General features: G+C 39.4%; 1 protein-coding gene across 4 annotated transcripts in view; it reads left to right on the top strand.

The window, feature by feature from the left end:
* Agbl4 (ATP/GTP binding protein like 4) overlaps window positions 1-21,131 on the top strand; it is a 1,213,327-nt gene that overhangs the window by 1,086,143 nt on the left and 106,053 nt on the right. For all 4 annotated transcript variants that reach the window (XM_010610280.3, XM_033767837.1, XM_033767835.1 and 1 more), the window contains one exon: window positions 10,856-10,970. In XM_010610280.3, coding sequence (XP_010608582.1) covers window positions 10,856-10,970 — 115 coding nt within the window. The remainder of the gene's footprint in view (window positions 1-10,855; window positions 10,971-21,131) is intronic.

Here is a 21,131-nt window from a genome sequence, read left to right as displayed (position 1 = left end):
ATCTTTGGCATCCCTGGGATGAAGCCTACTTGGTCATGATGTGGGATCTTTTTAATGATTTGTTGCGTTCTATTTACCAGTATCTTGTAGACAATCATTGCAACAAGACTGGCCCATAGTTTTATTTTTGGGTGACTTCTTACCTGGTTTTGGAATCAAGGGAAATGCTAACGTTTAGGAATGAGTTTGTCAGAACTCCTTCCCTTTCAATTTCATTGAAGCCCTGGGGAGTATTGACATTATGCTTAATTGAAACTTTTCTTTCCTAAACTGGCCATTCGTGCTTTGTATAATTTTCTTTAGCTCAACCAGCTTTTTATTAGTGCCTTCTGTAAACTTACTGTTCTTTGTATTTATTAAGTCCATTATCTCTTTAGCTGTATCATCTTTGAGCTCACCAAACACCTTATTTATCTGTTTTTGTCTCCTCTATATCACTTTGTGTAATTCAGCTATTTGGCTATCTTTTTTTCATTGAGCTTATTGGTACTTTTTAGGTATACAGTACAGTTACAATCATCAATTGGATCTTGGACCTTTACATGATAGATCTTGGTTCTCATTTTTTCCCCATAACCCTGCCCTCCCTTCACCCCCTCCTCCCTTCCCTATCTAAAAAGACTTTACATTTTTCCTATTCTCATACTTTATCTTTTCCCTTATTTCCTTTCCCCTGCCCTTTGCACTTCCCCTACACCTTAACCTTTTTCTTCCTATTTCACATTATCAGTTATATAATTTGGATCTTATTTACACTTTTAGTTTTTCACACAAAATGAATTATTCAGTATTTATATGTGTGTCCTATTTATTTCACTTAAGAGTATGGCCTCAATATGCATCCATTTTCCTATGAATAACTCTAGTTTCTCATTCTTTATGGCTGAGTAGTACCCCATTTTATAGAAAAACCACACTTCTTTATCCAGTCTCCAGTTGATGGGCAATTGGGCTGTTTTCGAAGTTTTAGCTATTATAAACTGTGCCACTATCAACATGGGTGCACATATATCACTGTGATATGATTCTTTTAATCCTTTTGGGAAGATATCCAGCAGAGGGATAGCTAGATCAAATGGAATCTCTAATCCTAGTTCTTTGACGTATCTCTATACTGATTTCCACAGTGGTCCTGCAGTCCCACCAACAATGAAGAAAGGTTCCTTTCTCCCCACAATCCCTCCAACATTTGTTTTTGGTTGATTTCTTGATGGCAGCGATTCTTTCTGGGGTGAGGTGGAATCTCAGTGTTGTTTTCATCTGCGTCTCTTGAATGACCAATGATGTTGAACATTATTTCTTGTATTTATTTGCTGCTTTTACTTCTTTGAGAAATTTCTGTTCATTTCAGATGCCCATTTTTGAATTGGATCTTTATATTTGGGGGTCCTGATTTTTTTTTTGAGTTCTTTGTATATTCTAGATAACAGTCATTTTTCAGAGGAGCAGCTGGTAAAAAAATTTTCCCACATTGTAAGTTGTCTCTTAGCTCTGTTGGTGGTTTCTCTTGTAGTACAAAAGCTTTTTAATAAGATGAGATCCCAGTCATTGATTCTTTGTGCTAGTGCCTGTGCTTCTGAGGATTTGTTCATAAAATCTTTTCCTATGCCAATGTCTTTGAGAGTTCTGCCTAACTTATCTTTCAGCAAGTTTACTGTTTCTGTTTTAATATTTAGGTCTTTAACCCACTTGGATTTTTCTTTACTGAATGGTGAAAGGTAAGGATCTAGTTTTAATCCTGGGCAGGTTGAAATCCTATTTTTCCAACACCATTTATTAAATAGGCTATCTTTTCTCCAGTGAGGGTGTTTGGCTTCTTTATCAAAGACGAGGCAGCTGAGTACATCTGGAGTTGTTTCTGTATCTTTCAATCTGTTCCACTGATCCTTGGGTCTTTTGCTTTGGCAGTACCATGCTCTTTTTATCACAATGGCTTTGTAGTATAGTTTCAAGGTGGGGATTGTGATACCTCCAGCTGTGCCTCTGTTGCCTAGAATTGCTTTTGCTATACTTGGTCTTTTCTGGTTCCAAATGAATTTTTGGATTATTTTCTCTAGTTATGTGAAATATACTTTTGGAATTTCAATTGGGATTGCATTGAATCTTTATTGCAGTTTTGGTAGTATGGCCATTTTCACTATGTTGATTCTTCCTACCCAGGAACAAGGGATATCTTTCCATTTTTTAATATGATCTTTGATCTCTTTTTTTCTAAGTGATATAGTTTTCAGTGTAGAGGTCTTTTGCTTCCTTCATTAGATTGATTCCTAGATACTTCATTATTTTGGATGCTATTGTGAAAGGAATTGTTTCCCTAATTTCTCTCTCAATGAGTCTGTTATTTGTATACAAGAAGCCTATTGATGTTTGAGTGTTGACCTTTATCCAGCTACTCTGCTGAAAGTATCAATTAAGTCTAGAAGTCTTTTGGCAGAGATGTAGAGTATCATCAGCAAATAACGACAGTTCAATTTCTTCCCTTCCTATCTTTATTTCTTTAATTTCTTTCTCATGTGTAATTGCTGTGGCTAATGTTTCCAAAACTATATTGACTAGGAGTAGTGATAGTGGACATTGTTGGCTTGTTCCTGATTTTGGAGTGGAGGTTTTCAATTTTTGACCATTTAGTATGATGTTGGCTATTAGTTTTTCATAGATAGCCTTTATCAAGTTCAGATAAAGACCATCTATTCCAATTTTCTGCAGGGTTTTTTAATCATTAATGGGTGTTGAATTTTATCAAATGCTTTTTGTGCATCTATTGAGATGATCATATGCTTTTTGTCTTTGACTATGTTAATATAGTGCATTACATTTATTGATTTACATATGTTGAATCATCTTTGCATCCGTGGGATAAATCCAACTTGGTTAAAGTGTCTAATCTTCTTGATGACTCTGTATACTGTTTGCCAGTATCTTATTGAGGATTTTTGCACCTATGTTCATTAGGGAGATTGGCCTGTAGCTCTCTCTTTTGGTTGGGCCTTTCCCTGGTTTGGGAATCAAAGTAACACTTACTTCCAGGAATGAATTTAGAAGTATTGCTTTCCTTTCAATTTCATTGAAAAGTTTAAAGAGTAGTGGCAATAGTTGTTCTTTAAATGTTTTGTAGAATTCAGCAGTGAAGCCATGAGAACTTGGGCTTTTCTTTGTTGGTAAATTTTTAATTAAATTTTCAATTTCACGGATTGTAGTTGGCTTGTTTAGAATTTTTTTATCTTCTTCATTCAAATTTGGTAATTCATAAGTATCTAGAAATCTGTCCATTTCTTCTGTGTTTTCCATTGTCACTGAGAGTGTTGTTCAGATTTTATGTGTTTGTGAATTTCTTGTGGTTTCTTCTGCTATTGCTTTACAGATTAATTGTACTATGGCCTGATAACATACATGGGATAACTTCAATTCTTTTGAATTTATTTAAACATGTTCTACGAGCTAGTATGTGGTATATTTTGGAGAATGACCCATGTGCAGTCAAACAGAATGTATATTCTGATATTGTGGGGTGGAACAATCTGTAGATATCTATTAAATCCAGTTTTTCAAAAGCTTGGTTCATTTCTAGTATTTCATTGTTGATATTTTGTCCAGATGATTTGTCTATTTGTTACAGTGGGTTATTGAGGTCCTCCACTGCAATTGTGTTAGTGCTTATTTGGGTTTTCATGTCCCTTATTATTTATTTTGTATAGTTGGTGATATTAATATTTGGTGCATATATATTTATGATTGTCATCTTTTCCTCTTGGATTATTCCCTTTACAAGGATGTAGTGAATTTATTTTTCTCTCTTAATTAGTTTTGGTTTGAAATTTACTTTATCAATAAGATAGCTACCCCTGCTTTTTTCTGCACTCCTGTCACATGGAGAACTGTTTTCTATCCTTTTACTTTAATTCTATGAGTTTGTTTTTGAACTAGGTGCATTTGTTGAATACAACATATTGTTGGATTTTGCTTCTTGATCCATTCTGCCAATCTATTTCTTTTGATTGGTGAATTGAGGCCATTAAATTGATGGCTATAACTGATATGTATTGACTTATCATTGACATGTTATTGTCCCTTTGTTGCCTCTTTTTAATTTTTTCCCCCTCTCCCTTTAGTTTCTTGTCTTGCCTAATTGATTTGCTCTGTTGGGCCTCATGGTGTTGTGACCTTCACTGTCTTTTTCTAGGATATTGTTTAGAATTGTTTGGAGTGCTTGTTTGGTATTCATGAAGTTTCTCAGATATTCTTTGTCATGCAAGTATCTTATTATTTCCCCATCCATTTTGAAGGAGAGTTTTGCAGGATATATCAGCCTAGATTGGAGGTTGTTTTCTTTTAGGGCTTGAAGTACCTCATTCTAGGCTCTCCTTGACTTGAGGATTTGTGTTGAAAAGTCTGCTGTGATTCTGATGAGCTTTCCTTTGCATGTAATTTGTTTATTTTCTCTAACTGCTTGCAGTATTTTTGTTCTTCTGGTGGGTTTCTGGGATCCTGACTATTATATGTCTAGGAGTAGTTTTTTTTGTTTGTTTGTTTGTTTGTTTGTTTGTTTTGATCAAGGCTATTTGCAGTCCTATATGCCTCACTTATCTGTATATCAAATTCCTCCCCTCTGGGAATATTTCTGTCATTAATTCCTTGAACAGTTTTTTTTATATCATTTGTACTTTCTCCTGATACTTCATGGATTCCTATTGGTCTTATACTATTCTTCTTTGCAACTTCTAGGAGTTGTTAAATGGATTTCTCATGATCCCTTACTCTTTTTAAGAGATTTCTCCTTTCATGGTCGCTGATCACAATCCTATCTTCTATATCTTAAATTCTATCTTCACATTTGTTCATTCTGCTGCAAATGCTTTCTATAAAGTTTCTAATCTCCTAGATATCTGTTTGAATCTGTTTCATAAATTCCATTTCTTTCCTATACTGGTCGTTAATGGCTTCTATCATGGTCTTGAACTCATCTATTTTTCTTTTTTGTCTGTTTCTATTATAGAGTCTCTAATCATGTCTTTCATTGTGCTCACTATTGCCTTAGTTGTCCGGGATAATTTCCAAGATTTTTTGTTTTGAATTTTTTCTAGATCCTGACCGATCTATTTTGATACAACCTGTGCTACAAGTTCAGGGTGTCCTGGTGGTTGATTGTCAGACTTTTCCACCTCGTTTCTCTAGGATTTGCTGTTGGTGAACTGGAAGTCTCTATTTGTGCCTTGGTTAAGTGTTTTCTCATTTTTATTATTTTTTTATTGGCTCTATCCTTGGTTTAATTCCTGGGTTAGTACTTTGATCTTCTTGATACAGCTGCTCTTTAGGTTTTGGGTCTCTAGTGACTCAGAGACACTCATTTTCATAATATTAGGAAGGACAACTGATTAAATCAGGTACAACCCTTTAGTCCACTTGATACAATCAGCAACACAATAGCATCAAACACATCTTAGAAATTGACAATTTGTGGTAGTTATTAATATATCATTTTTACTCTTGTGAATTCAATCAAAAATCGAGGACCAGCCCAAAATATGTTTATAGTGAATAAAATCTTCAATATAGCAACTTTACCCTTTAGGATGGGGACTTAGAATGAGTTGGGAGGAGAGGAATAGATAGGTAGAAGGATAGGAGAGAGTTTCAAGTGAAGCCAGAGGACACAGGATTATCACACAAACTCTAGGAAAATGTTGTAGACAAGAGAGAAAGACAGAGTGCAAGAACAAAGACAAGAATAGAGCAACTTAAGAGTAATACAGAAACTATAAATTGTACTCACTTTCCTTTGACACTAATGACAATCAAGAGAAGAAAACAGAGAGAAGAAAAGAAAAAAAGGAAATCCAAATTAGGGCAGGAACAGGAACAAAAAGGGGAGTTGAAGAACAATGTGGGGGAGCAAGAGATTGCATGGGAAAAGAAGAAAGAAAAAAGGAATAGTTTGAAGAGTAAGAAAAAATAAAATATTAAAAATAAGAGGAAAAGAAAAAAAATCGAAGGGCCTTTTTCAGGGTCTATCTCTGCCATCGCAATAGACTATGTGGGCAGCAATGTGCAGAACTAAGTCAATTAGCCTCAGCTAGCCAAGGGCAAAACCCTGAGATTCAGGCTGAATTCTGGCTGTAAGGCCCCAAGTTGAGCTTCCTGACCACCTGTGGGATTAAACTCTGCAAGGTTCAATAGCAGGTTCCAGCTGCCCTTCCCCTGAAGATAGTCCAAATTCTGGTGGAAGGTGGTGATCCCTTCATCTTACCAACTACAGAGATCTGGTGTGCCATTATTTCAGTTGTTCACGTCTGTTCTATCTTCTGGAACTCAGTACAGTAGCCTTTTTGACCACCTGTGCCTCTGCAGCGTGGATTCAGGTACCAGCACAACCAGGAAGCCCAAGAGTACATAGTCGGGGGATGCTGCAGGGGTACCTGTGAAGCTGTGCAGTCCTCACCAGTCTGCTACGATAAAGACCCAGGGTGCTGGAGGGGGAGCAAGCTGCTTAGCTCCTCGCATTGGCTGAGCAGTCCTCACCAGTCTCAGCTCTTTAGCTTTTGATTCCTTCCCAGCAAAGATCAGTAGATCTGCTTTGGGGAAGTCAGGAGTTTTTAACAGGTATTTTATTGCTTTGTTTTCTCATATTTCTATTTTTTTCATTGTGTGTGTGTATGTGCATGCACATGTGTGCACTTTTTGAGAATTTTTGGTCAATTTTAGTTGAAAGATTTTGTTGCTACAATGGAATTTTCTCTTGTTAGTATCTTCTTTCCATCAGTGTGCTCCAGGCATGGGTCTTTTACTCTGTCCTAGAATCCCCTGTTAATTTGGAGAGGGGAAGGTATGGTGTAACTGCCTTAGCACCCAGTTTTCTGGAAATGAACCTCAATATTGTTGATGATGCAAAGATAAGCTAGATATTGAAATACAGTAAAACCTGATTAGTAGCAATAACTTTGATGCCCTGGCTATAGCAATAAAATCAGCAACAATAGTAGACTCGAAGACAAACTGGATATTGACATACCTTAAGAACCAATAAAAGATACCATGATACTACCCTTATCAATAGAAGAAATGTGTAATTGTCATGTGACACAAACACAAAACAAATGTTGACTTACAGTAAATATCTACCAAATGCAATGACCATACTACCATTAACAATAGGAAGAAACACTCAACAATAAAAGAATAGAATCAATTAAATGTCTAAAGATCAATAAAACAATACTAGTAAGATAGGGAGGGTGGGGACTAGGAAAATTAAATAAGTAAAGGTTAAAAAAGAAGGAAAAGGAAAATGAGATGAAAGAAAAGTGAGACAGAGTATCATATTAAGGAGTACAGGAAAACTAGAATTAGATAAAAGTAACAGAAAAGAGCAATTAAGAGAAAGAAGGAAAAAGAGAAAAATAAAAGAAAGATGAGAAAAGAAACAAAAGCCCCCCACCAATGAAGCAAAACAGAAATGAATCTAAAAAATTCTTGCTTCTGAATGAGTGGTTTTGTTCTAGATTCTGTAGTATTGGAAAACACCAGACACAGTGGAGGGATAATGAGTCACTACTGAGACTTATTTTATTTCCACACTCATATTTTGTGTGTGAACACTGAATCCTGGCCAGCCTTTCCTGCTGGATGTGGTTGGAAATTGTGTCCACTATAGAACTGCATTCTCTACATCTGCTTCCAGTTCCCGTGTCTCTCTGTATGCCCTAAGTCATGGCTTTCTTCACCCAGGATTGCAGGCAGTAGGTTTATGAGGGCCCCACTACCACCACCACCACTGAGGCCCCTCTGTCTGTACACCCCAGGCTGTGGCAGTTGTCCAAGCTAACGCATAATCCTGGTCAATCTTACTGATATGGCAGATGGGGAAAGCAAACATATCCTGAACTCCATGCCGGTTGTAGGAAAAGAGAACTCAAACAGTCCACTGGACTTAATGCCAAGCCTTTCAGATCCAGCCCCTCTGAAAGGCACACACAGACCGCCTGCCTTCCCACCATGGAAAGCAGGAGTCCTGTGTACTTCCCAGTCTGAGCTTAAACTTTTATGCCTCGTCTGTTCCTTCTCTACAACTGTCTTGTGGCCATTTCCCTCCCAGTCACTGTTGTAGGGTGATCCCAGAAATGTTGAAGTGTAATTGCTCTGTAGCTCAGTCTTAAACAATTAACGCCTTCCCAAAATGGCTGCTAAATAAACACTCTCAAATATAGTGGGTGCTGCTCTGGATTTCTTCTTCAACTAACCTGCCATGCAGAAGGTGTTACTTTCAAAGTTACATCCCATGTTGTTTTAATAATTTACTATAATCATGGGCTTTTCTTGGGGTTAACACATCTGGTCTGATCTATTGTTTCTCCCTAGAGCTGCTGAACCTAACAGGGATAACCTTGTGTTCCTTGTGTTGATGAGGACAAGTCCCCTTTCTTAGATGCTGGGGTTAATTTCTAGGCTCCTTTATTTTTTGGGTTGTGCTCTATTTCTCCAGCTCTTTGGTAGTTTCTAGTTTTCCTATCAGTTCCCTCCTGACTCCTAGAGATCTACTTCTTTTTTTTCCTTCTCCAAGTTGTAGGTTTTTAGGTGTCATGACTCTATGTCCCAGCTATATTTTGCTGCCAGTCTTTCTTCTGCAATTCTTTTTTTTTTTTTATAGGGTTGTGCTCTATTTCTCCAGCTCTTTGGTAGTTTCTAGTTTTCCTATCAGTTCCCTCCTGACTCCTAGAGATCTACTTCTTTTTTTTCCTTCTCCAAGTTGTAGGTTTTTAGGTGTCATGACTCTATGTCCCAGCTATATTTTGCTGCCAGTCTTTCTTCTGCAATTCTTTTTTTTTTTTTTTTTTTTTTTGATACTGGGGATCAAACTCAGGTCCTTTTGCTTGTGAGGCAGGCTGTGGAACCACTGAGCTAAATCCCTGGCCCTCTTCTGCCATTCTTTATCTGAATTTTAAATAGACTAGGGCCAGAGGCTTTCTACATGTACCTGGTAGCTGAGCTAAAACCCAGGTTATCTGGATTTATTTGTTTTTCCAATTTTATGTCCTTATCCCCAAGTGGCATAGTTAGTAAACCTCACAGGCTAGGCCTTGTATGTCCAGAATTGCTGCTGTTTTTACTACTCCATTGACTTTCAAACTTTGCTCTGAGCAAAGAACATCATGGTGTTGCTACCATGAGAGGCAACATATAGGAGCTCTGTCCCAGTCACATAGCTGTCTTCCAGATTAGTATCATTACCCTTCTGTCAAGATGACAAAACAGTCAGAGAGAGCTAACAAGTAATTTCTCTAGCTAATAATTAGTTCAGATTCAAATATAAGTCCCTAAGTATTTCTGTCCTCTAGATCCCTTTGCTTTCCTCTTCCATGCTTTGTTTTTAACCTTTACCAGGGGATAACTTTTCCTCTTCTCTCTTATTTTCCCTCACATTCTTCGTTATATTCATCTCCACTTAGCACCCTCTCCTACCACCAAAAAAAGAAAGGAAAGAAAAAAAAAAGAAAAAGAAAAAGACCTCCTCCCAGTTCTAAGACAGTGGGAATGATTCCTTTTTAATTGTGTCTGACCTCAACCTGAAAGATGACTCTAAAACCTCCCCCCTCCTTGCCCCACATCCACCTGGGAGAGGAAGATCTGGGCAACTGCAGCTTCTGGTCTGGCTTTGTTTCCTCTCATTCTTTTATTAACTGCCTAATTGGCAACCCAATTAATCTACTCATATGTGAAGGAGGATGGATCACAATGTGTTTACGCCATTTCCAGTAGCCATCCTCTAAAGCAGTGTGACCAGGCCTTAACCATAGGCTGGCTCCTTGATGGAGGGCCGCTCCGGGAGCTGGGGTCAATTAGTGGACAGATTAAGCAATTATTAGCCCCTAACAAGGGCTCCTGGCATCATTACCCTGCCTATTTACTAGCAAACTGCAATTTTAATATGAGGACCAACAAATAAATTAGGGCATCTGGTCCACTGCAGCATCAGATGTAAATGATGCCCAACTGGCTCTCAGTTGCCGATGAATTCTCAAGCCTGGCATAATGAAAAGCCCGAGATGTTCCTCACTGGTCATAGCAGCTTTGGAATGTGCTCTGGAGTGATTTATCAGTCCAAGAGTTAAGTGTCTGCCACTGGGCCCATGGATTGTTCTTAGTTACCCTACTACTTTCTCCCTGTCCATCAAACCTACGTGTCAAGACCCAGTTCAAAGGCTTTCTTCTCTTCCAGGTCTTCCTGAGCCATCTAGCCAGAAACAGAACCTCTGTGCATTTGGGGAGGGTTTTTAACTCTCCCATCAGTTTCTGGTATTAAGCTAATTTCATGAACTGCCAGAGCACCATTTGATCCCTTTTTGTGTGTTTCCAAGGAAAAAGTAGAAACAAGAAGGGAGGGACAAGGACTCAGTTGATTTTCTCACCCCTTCTCCTATAGATATGTGCAGGCCATCACCAGAAGGTACTAAGGAGGGGATGACAGGGTCAAAATTTTGCTTTAGGAAGAACCCTTTGGTTGCATTGTTACAAGCATTTTCCAAAAGTCATTGCTGTCATCCAGGCCCTCAAAAGCACAGCTCAAATGCTGTGTTTTCTTGGAAGCTTTCCCTATTCTTTCTGGCAGGAAATGCTCTCTTCCTCCTGTCTGCCCATCCTGGGCTTCGTGTTTTGTCTTTAGCTATGTGTCTCTTGGAAACAGAGATATATTTATGAAATTCACCTGGTAATACCTAGTCCATAGCCACATAACAGTAATAGCTAATAACAACACAGACCAAAAATCGCCTATTGAACTCTTACAAATTTTCAAGCTAAGAAAAATATGTTCCTTGTTTCTTGAAACAATTCACAGTTAACTGGAACACTTTTCTCTCCCTAGGAATCATTGACTTCCTTGTAAGCCACCACCCTATTGCCTGTATCCTACGAGAACACCTGGTCTTTAAGATTGCACCGATGCTCAACCCTGATGGCGTCTATCTGGGCAATTACAGGTGAGGGACTGTGAGAATGCTTGGAGATAGATAATCACAGGATGGTGGTATGGAAACCTGACAAAAATGCGGGTTAAACTTTTGGGAAAGAATTTGCAATTATCATGAGTTCATCAGAAGTAGTTGCACCCTAGCTCTTAAGAAGGTGCTAATGAGCCTTGGCTAGTTCATGAACCTATGGTCACTTGCTGGAGTTTTTTGGACAGCTTGCTGGACCAGGAATCAGGCCAACCAGTATAAATTTTAATACCTACTTCCTTTTTTAAATTTTATTTCTTTCTCATTGAGTTTATTGGTACATTTTAGGTATACAGCACAGTTACATTCATTATTGGGATCTTGTACCTTTACATGACAGGTCTTGGTTCTCATTTTTTTCCCTTGTCCGTGCCCTCCCTTCACCCCTCTTCTCCTCCCTGTTTACAAACACTTTATTTCCAGTTTTTCATTTTCTCATATTTTTTCTTTTCCCTTACTACCTTTCCCCTACCCTTCCACTTTCCCTACACCTTTAGCCCTTTTCTTCCTATTTCACATTGTCAATTATCTCATTAAGATCTTATGTACTATTCTAGTATTTCACACCAGAGAAACTATTTGATTAATACCTACCTACTTTCTATGTAAATTTGTCTGGCAGGACATTTGTGAGCAGCAAAAGAAATGGTGGAAGTAATGTGTTTTGTAGAATCATATGGCAGTTATAATGACCACTGCTTTCCTGCTGTGTTCCTTTTTGGAGATTATTAATGAAGGAGAGTGGCACTCAGAACAAATGAACAGCATTTCCCCTTGGTGTGGGCTCATATACTCATATCTTGAATGTTCTTTCTTCCATATTCACACTACCATTTATAGCCTAAATTTCCACAGCCTTGGAGATCCTCTGCAAAAGGAACATTGAGTCTGAGATATGTAGAGTCATATCCTTGTTTCACCCTTGAGGCAACAGACTTGCCCAAAACACATAGCCAGTAAATTATTGACTAACTTCACCACCCCTAATTATATAGCTTTATAATTACAGCTGATTAGTCCCACAACTTTCAGGATAACATCCAAACTGCCAAGCTTTGTATGCAAATCTTTGTATGACCGAGTAGCTATACATGCACTATTCTGTGTATTATCTCCCTTCCTGGGACTGTTGCTTTGGCTACAGTGCCTCAGACTGCTATTGGTGGCTACTCCCTTACCTTTATGCAAGTGCCCCTCTGCCCAGATATCCCTTCTTCATCTCACTAAGTCTCTTTACAACTCAGTTTGTGTCCTATTTCATTTCTCTAAATCCAAAACAGAATTGACCGCTCCCACCTCTGTCTCCCCACAGGCCAAATTATTGAACAAATCATCTCATTATGTAGACTTGATGTAATTCAAGCTACCAGAGGGTTGAGATTGAACTTCAGCAGTCTCAATATTCCTGTTGTCTACTGACAGGGATCAATACATGTTAGATGCTCAGAAAGTGTTTGATGACTATAAGTGAATCAAAGTGATGACTTTACTAATGAAGATATTGAGGCCCAGAGATGAGATGGAAATTGCTCAAGATCCCTAGCTGAGCTCATATCAGAACCAAATTTTCTGACACTTAGCCATCCCCATTTTACAAAGTGTTGGTTTGCTGCCTTCCAAACATGGAAATTGGGTCCAGAGGGATTCCCTGGTACCCATGGGTGTGAATTAGAGGGAGCCCGTGGGATGCATGAAGGCTTCATTAAAGATAATTTTGCTTCTTCTCTTAATTGGCTAAAGTAATGGTTCAGTAGCATTTGCAGGTTTATGGCTTGTTGCAGGCCTGAAAGTAATGCCTTTCCACCTTACCTATACAGAAGGCACTGTTGGGTGATAAGGGTAGTGGAAAGACCAACCATTTGATTTGATTTATGTTAACATTTCTGTTTAATTACAAGAGCAGCAGTGGTCAGTGAGAGGTCAACACTGTCACTCCACACACTTATTTATGTCATTATCTGCTGTCCAGAGAACTAGCTGTAGATACATCTGTGACCTTGACCAAACTTCCCTCCTTCTCTGTGCTTCAGATGACCAATGGGATGGCAACTGGGGAGTAGATTCTTTCTGTATGTCTTTAAGCTCCAGATTTTGTGACTTGGGGGCTTCAAGATAAATAGCTGTGATTCTAAGAGATGCTTTCATCATGCAGTTTCTACCTCCAGAATTCTCTTAGTGAGAATATGTGATTCTTTCTCATTATGAGAGTTGGAGAAAATCTCCAACCATAGGCATTACATCCTATTGCTAAAACAGCTCCAAGGAGTAACAAAAAGCCTATCAATCATGAGAATTCACTACTACAGCTTTGGAGAATATGAAAAAAATAAGAAAGACATAGAATTCAGAGCTTCAAGATGCCCTAGAAGGGCAGTAGGCCACCCCCTACTCCCTATGGGAGTAGGCCAGCCCCTCCCAAAGCATTGCTGTTCTCTACAGCAGTATTTCCAGGTTTCCAGGGTTTGATGGGACTTACCAAGGCATTGTATGGGAAAAAATTATTCAGAGTTCAAATAAATTTGGGCAATTTCAAGCTAAGTGAAGTCATTTTTTTCTAACAATAAGACTTTTCAGAATTTCTAATATGCTTGTAAAAACAAGGAACCCAAGAGGGAAAAATGATGATTAGTATTTCTCAAAAGTAAGTGCCATGCTCCACACAACCCACCATCCATATTAAGTTTATAAAACACATTTTGGGAAATGCCACTTCAGGAATTCTGCTTGCTGACTTATTGGCCTATTCAGCACTTGTACACTTTTCATTTAATCTCCAGGACAATTGTGAAGGAGAGGAGTTGGTAGGGTTCCTGTCAATGTAAATAAGAAACACCTACTCAGACTGCTTTGACTAGAGGAGGGAAGTTTGTGGGAATAAGGAAAGGAAGGAAGAGAGAGAAAGGGAGGGAGAGAGGGGAGGAGAGAGGAATGGAGGGAAAGGGAGAGGAAGGGAAGGATGTTTCCTAAAATTCTAGGGTAGCAAACAAAACCAGACCTCATGGAGACTGAAGAACTCACTGGACGCAGCTCAGAATGTAGGCAGCCATATCTTTGCCTCTCTGCCAATGCCTCTGACTTTCATTCTTTCCCTCCTCCGGATGTGCGTGCCCTCACAGAGGTTAGGGAATCATCTGCATTCTGTGAGGACTGGTCATGGATATAAGTCTGTCTGAGAGAGCCTCTGCTCCCCACTGTTGTCCTATACTCCTCTTGCATCCCTACTTTCTAAATAAATGATTATGCTATAGCACAAAACTGCATTTCCTGGAGAACAGTTATCACCAGATGCTTTCAGCATCCAACCCTTCATCTTCACTTACATGGCTTCCTAACCCCATTATTTCAATCGCATGGTGTTGTGACGTGAATACTGCTATGACTTAACATGATAAGCTCCTGTTGTAATTTAACAGACTATGGATTCACAGACTATAGATTCTCGGTCACACTTTGTTATTGCATAGGGTGTTATACTGTTAAAGGCACTTAAAAACCACATTTGATCATAGCAACAACTCCTTGAGAAAAGAAAGCAACTTTTTATTATATCCATTTGAATAAAGGAGAAACTGAGGCCAAGAAAGTGATAAACCATATTTAAGAACACAGGCTACATCTAGGGAATCTGTACTCCCATATACTACTTTTACTGCAAGTAGAGTCAGAGTACTGACATTTCTTTCTGTTCACCTGCCTGAACCTTCTCGTTTGTCTTTGGACAAGACATATTTCTCTCCTAGCCTCAGTTTCCCTCCGGTCCTCTTGGATGAATATAATTTGATGAAAGTTCTGGGGAGAAGTCTTTTCAAAAACAGTATGACTACAGCTTGAATGAATACTGAAGATGTTGTACTAAGTAAAGAAAAGCCAACCACACACAATACTGCATGATTCCACTTATGTGAGGTACTTAAGTAAGTCAAATTCACATGGTCAGAAAGTAGGATAGGAAAGTAGGATAGCACGATCTGTGAAAGGGAGAGCTCAAGTGGGAGTTACTGTTTAACAAGTTTGAGAGCAATAGGTTTAGTGTTTCAGAGATATATGGAGGTTAAGGCAGCACCACATTACGGTATTCAATACTACGGAACCATGTGCTTAAAAATGGTTAAGATGGTAAATTTTGTGTTATGTTTTATTTTACAACATTTGAAAAGAAAAGAATGGCATGGCCACTGGCTTTGCAATATCAGCATTTTTAGGGTTCTGGGGAGACCTGGGACCTCAGTTATTGAGGGATGGAAAAATACAAATTCAGGCATTGCAGAGCCAAGAGGCTACAAGGCAACTCCTACAGCAGGTCACTGGGATGATGAGCTGAATCCATTCCAGACTTGATAAACAATTTGCAGCATCATGCAGAAGGCCAGGCCATGGCCAGAGAGAGAAGCATTTGCACACTCTCTGCTACCTCCTTCCCGCTATGCAGGAAGACAGGTCCCACCCCCTACTGTATCCCACTATATTCTTTCAGCATTTGTAATGCACAAGTTGCCTTGCATCTAAAAAACAGTCTTTCCATCTTCATATGACAATATGAAACTCTATGTTGGGTTTGCATTTCTTAATTAGGTGCTTGTCATTGTGTATTCCATAGAGCCACGTACAAGTAAACAGTCATAGACCTTTGAATAAATTTATTGGTTTTATTTATGTTTCTGGGCATAAAAATCTATAATTACCAGGTACAGCCTCAGTATAACTGGTATTTAATGACAATTACTTTTTGTTACCATAGAAATGAGTCCAAAGTAGTTACCCATAATTTCTCATTTCCCAAACCTCACACATGCTGAATTGCAATATTACCATAGTAATTGCCTATTAGTCATCATAAAATATGCAGTTACCCAAAAGATAGCAGGATGCTGTGAAATTTCTCATCTTCAGAAAACCTCAGTGCTCCTTGGGAGTGTGGAGGTGGGGGAGAGGAACAGACTTCTCCAGGTGGTACAGAAATGATTCTGCCTGACAGCCTGGCATTGCAGCCCCCATGGTGGAAATGGATGCTATACTGTCTGCAGTTTCTCGCTACTGTTGTTTCTTGCACTGGTAACCCTTATAGAGCAAAGGATGCTTCCGTGCAGTAAATCCAATTTAACTGAGGGTCATCAAGGGCCTGCTGGGTGTCAAGCCCAGAGATGGGCCTTGGGGAAGCAGAAAGAACCCTTGTCAATAAGAAGCCCAGTGTTTATACTAGAAATGAGCACCTATATATGCATTGTATCATATGTGCATTGTCAATCAATGCTCCAAAAGCCCTGTCATGGAAGTAGTATGAAAGACCCATTTCAAATACAGAAAAAAATCGAGGCACAGAGCTACCAAGAATTTTTCCCAGGTTCCTCAGCACAAAGGGTCAGACCAGGTTATGAATACATGAGAACCAACCTTCGGTTTTTGGTTTTGGTTTTGTGTTTTTTTTTTTTTTTTTTTTTTTTTTTTGGTACTGGGGATCAAACTCTGGCCCTTTCAAGGCAGGTAGCAGAACCACTGAGCCAAATCCCTGGCCCCCGATCTTCAGTTTTAACATTGTGCTACACTGTCTCCTGAAGCAGGAGCAGGTCCTTCTGACCAGACCCACTAAGAGACAGTTTTTAAAGATTGGAGAATCTAAGAGTCCAAAGATATGAAAGGGAGCTAAAGGGTACAGTAAAACACTATTAACATAAGAGAGGGTGAAATATGATGGGAAGTATTTCCAATACACACACACACACACACACACACACATACACACACACACACACACAATAACTGGACCGCCTTTTCACCTCACATTCAGAGGACGGAAATACTCCGAGCTATTTTAAGCAGAATAGAACATAAAATCAGCTATGTAAAAAGTAAAATACATGTTAATGTTCTATTTACTCTGTGACAGCATAAAAGCCACATGTTTTTCATCAAGCTGAAAATGGAAAACAAAGATCCACAGCAAGCACAGCAAGTTATTGCCCCACCAATCGATCTGCCATCACATCCTCACACTGTGTCTCTTTCTCTGCCCCGGTCATATTTCCCTGCTGCATGGCCCTGTCACATCATGAACAGACATCTGGTTCAGCGCCTTGCCCAGGGCAGTGACCCCTTTGGCAGACTCCGAGGACCAGCTTATGCCCTTCTGCTATTTATCTCCAGGCATGGGTGGTAAGCACCATGCCTCACTGAATCCGCCTCTGACCGTTGGAGAGTGTGTCATGTCCGGCTACCCCTGCCGGCTGGTTACTTAACCTCTGTCCACTGAAGAATCACTTGGGCCCAAACGTATCCTACCTGGCAGGCCTCAGCTGTCTGGAGTGTGTGTGTCCACACTCTTCCCCACTGCACACTCACTCCGGCCACTGCCAGCTCCTATTCTCTGGGCTGAACTTCCATAAAGCCTAATTTCTCCTGTGTAATCTGGAGCCCACTCCTCTCCCTGTCCTTTCTGCCATCCCCTGTACATGCTCTTGAGGCTTTTCATTCTCTGTTTTTGAAGCATAGTGTCTGGAACTAAAGAATTTTGATGTTAACGAGAACTACCATCTTTGAACCTTCTAGGTCTGGCACTGTTCTAGCCATTTTCCATTTTTTGTTTCACGTAATTTTAGTGCAACTGCATCCTTATTCTCATTCACAGATGAGAAAATTGGGGCATGGGTAGAATAGGGAACTTTCCCAAGTTTGTAGAACTAATTAGTGGAGCAGGGGTAGGAAGAGGCCATCACAAGCCTCATGCTGGGAGCCATATTGCCTCTGATACAGCCCATGTGCACTTTGCTGTCTGACACTGAGTTCTCTACCTAAATTCCTAACAAGGCCATTCTGTTTTAATTCTGCCAAATCTCAGCACTTCCCCCTATTCTCTTTTAGAGCCTTTAGAGAACCCTGCAGCACAGAATGGGAAGAAATTACTCTTTTTGAACAAAAAAAAAAATGAACCACAGAGAGCCCAAGTCACTTGCTCAAGGTCACACAGTGAGTGAACCACCTACTTCAGATGCAACCAGAGTAACAGCAGGGGTGAGTTAGACCCTCACCTCCCAGAGACTCCTGCTCTGTATAAGTTGAGTTATGCCTCTGTGGATGCCAAAAGGACACTGGTGCTGACAGTGTGATCAGGAGTCTAACCTACAAGTTCATGCTGCCAGGATCAATTATTCAAATGAGTTTCCCAGCCAGGTTCCATGGAAAAAGCCAGATGGCCAGATGTTGGTGGAGGTAGCTCCCCATCTCTGTTCCTGTAAGCAGTAGAACAGCATTTCAAAGTTAGAGTTGATAGCAAGTTGGTTTTAATAATTGATTCTACAATGAAGATAGGCCTCAGAGGAGAGAGTAATGAATGCAGAATTAGTAGCTGGGAGTCTAGAGGAGCAAATTAATGTGATAAACTCAAGAATGCCATCATTTCTGGTCTCAGTTCCTAAACCACTGCTTGCATAGGGTCAATTCTCACTGACATCCTCTGTGATTCTCCACTGGCTCTCAGAAGGAAACTTAGCTTTTTAGTTAGGACTCAGGGCTTGTAGAATGTTGCCAACCTTCCCTCTCAGTGCCATCTCTCACTGTCCCTCTTGTTTCCTCCTAAAAACTCCACCCTTACTGGGCCCTTTTGCCCTTTGCATGAGCATAAACCAGCCTATTCTTGTACATATCTGTCCTTTGCTGGCACTCTGCCTAAAAAGCCTTACAACAAAATTATTTCTTTCTTGTTTTGTTCTCTCCCATTCTTTCCTCCCCTCCTCCCTTTCCTCAAATGTTCACCAAACACATACTTCGCACAACGCCTTGGGAATATAAGGTGGGCCTGACCCCTATGCTCGCCTCACAGTCCAAAGGGGAAACAACTGCACTGGTGAAGGTAAATTAAGGCTCTTTGGAGTCACAAAGGAGGAACCCCCCTACCTTAGCTGGGCGGGTTAAAATAGGGGAAGTCAGCAATCACATCTCAGATGGTGAGACAAGTCTTGAAGAATGAGTAGAAGTTAGCCAGGGAGCAGGCAGTATGTTCTAAACTGAGGGGGTGATAGTAGTAAATAACAGTGCTAATGATAATAATAATGCAAAGCATTAATTGCAAACTGCCAGAGAATATGCTAAGTGTTTTAGATGCATCATTGCACCGGAGATATAGGCATGATAATCACAATCCTTCCATTCTCAAACCTACTAACAATTTAGAAAGAAATACAGGAATCAGAAAAGTAGCAGTCAAAACATTAGCGTTGGTATTGATAAAAGCAGGATTGGGAAGCCATTACTTATATCTGTGGCCACAATTGCTCTCCTTTTACTTCACTCCAAATTTCAACTTCCCTAATGGCCACAAGCAAATCAGGAAGTGAGCTCCCTCCCGAGAACATGCCGGAGGCAGAGAGAAGCCTGGAATGGAGCTGTCTGTAGGATTACACATCCAAAAGTGTATACTGAGAGAGGCTGGGCCCAACAAGCTCTGTTCCTTATGTTATTTTTTTTTCTATTAAGTTTATTGGTACAGTGTATGTATACAATACAGTTACATTAATCATTGGGATCTTGTACCTTTACATAACGTATCTTGGTTCTTGTTTTTCCCCATTGCCCTGCCCTCTCTTTACCCACTCAACCCAACCTATTTACGTTTCCATGCTTTTCCTTTTCTCATATTTTTTCTTTTCTCTTCTTACCTTTCTCCTACCCCTCCCATATCCCCTACTCCTTTAGAACGTTTCTTCCTATTACACAGTATGAATTATGCATTTTGATCTTTATACTTTTAGATTTTTCATACCAGAGACACTATTTGGTATTTACACATGTGTGTCCTATTAATTTCACTTAAGGCTGTGGATTCAATATGCATCCACTTTTTGAGAATGACCCATGTGCAGCTGAAAAGAATATATATTATGATTTTGTGGGGTGGAACAATCTGTAGATGTCTATTAAGTCCATTTGTTCAAAAGCTTGATTCAGTTATAGTATTTCATTGTTGATTTTTTTGTCTAGATGATATGTCTAATTGTGACAGTGGGGTGTTGAAGTCCCCCACTACAATTGCATTAGTGCTTATTTGGTTTTCCATATCCCTTATTATTTTTTTTGTATAGTTGGGGGCATTAATATTTGGTGCATATATATTTATGATTGTCATCTCTTCCTCTTGGATTGTTCCCTTTACAAGGATGTAGTGAACTTCTTTGTCACTTTTAATTAGTTTTGGTTTGAAATTTACTTTGTCTTCAAGTCATATAGCTACCCCTGCTTTTTTCTGGGCTCCTGTCTTGGAGAACTGTTTTCCATCCTTTCACTTTCAGTCTATGAGTTTCTTTTAGAACTAGGTGCATTTATTGTATAGGACATATTGTTGGATTTTGCTTCTTAATCCATTCTGCCAGTCTATCTCTTTTGATTGGTGAATTGAGGCCATTAACATTGATGGTTATAACTGATATGTACTAACTTATCATCCTCATGTTATTTTGTTGTTGTTGGCTCTATTTTTATCCCCCCCCCATAATTTCTTGCCTTGCCTGATCGATTTACTCTGTTGGCATGAAGTTTCTCAGGTGTTCTTTGTCATGGAAGTATCTTATTTCCACATCCATTTTGAAAGAGTTTTGCAGCATACAGCAGTCTACATTGGAGGTTGTTTTCTTTTAGGGCTTGAAATACCTCACTCCAGGCTCTTCTTGACTTGAGGGTTGGTGTTGAAAAGTCTGCTGTGATTCTGATGGGCTTTCCTTTGCATGTGATTGTTTTTATTTATTTTTCTCTCTATCTGCTTGCAGTATTTTGTTCTTCTGTTGGATTTGGGGGATCTTGATTTTTATATGTCTAGGTGTAGAATTTTTTATCATGGTTAACTGGATTCCTATATGCCTCACTTATCTGTATGTTAAATTCTTTTGCTCTGTTTGGGAAATTTTCTGTCATTAATTCTGTGAACAGTTTTTTATGTCATTTGTATTGTCTCTTGCTTTTTTGTGAAATCCAACCCATTATTCTTCTTTGCATCATCTAGGAGCTGTTCATTTGATTTCTCATGGTCTCTTACTATTTTTAAGAGATCTCTCTTTTTGTGGTCACTGACCACCATCCTGTCTTCTATATCTGACATTCTGTCTTCAGATTGGCTCTGTCTGCTGCATATACTTTCAGTTGAGTTTTTAATCTCCTGGA

The sequence above is a fragment of the Fukomys damarensis genome, unplaced genomic scaffold (genome assembly GCF_012274545.1).
Source record: "Fukomys damarensis isolate Sample0158 unplaced genomic scaffold, DMR_v1.0_HiC HiC_scaffold_23, whole genome shotgun sequence".
Classification (NCBI taxonomy): domain Eukaryota; kingdom Metazoa; phylum Chordata; class Mammalia; order Rodentia; family Bathyergidae; genus Fukomys; species Fukomys damarensis.
Note: the sequence above shows the minus strand (reverse complement) of the source record. Positions and strands in the feature narration are given on the sequence as shown.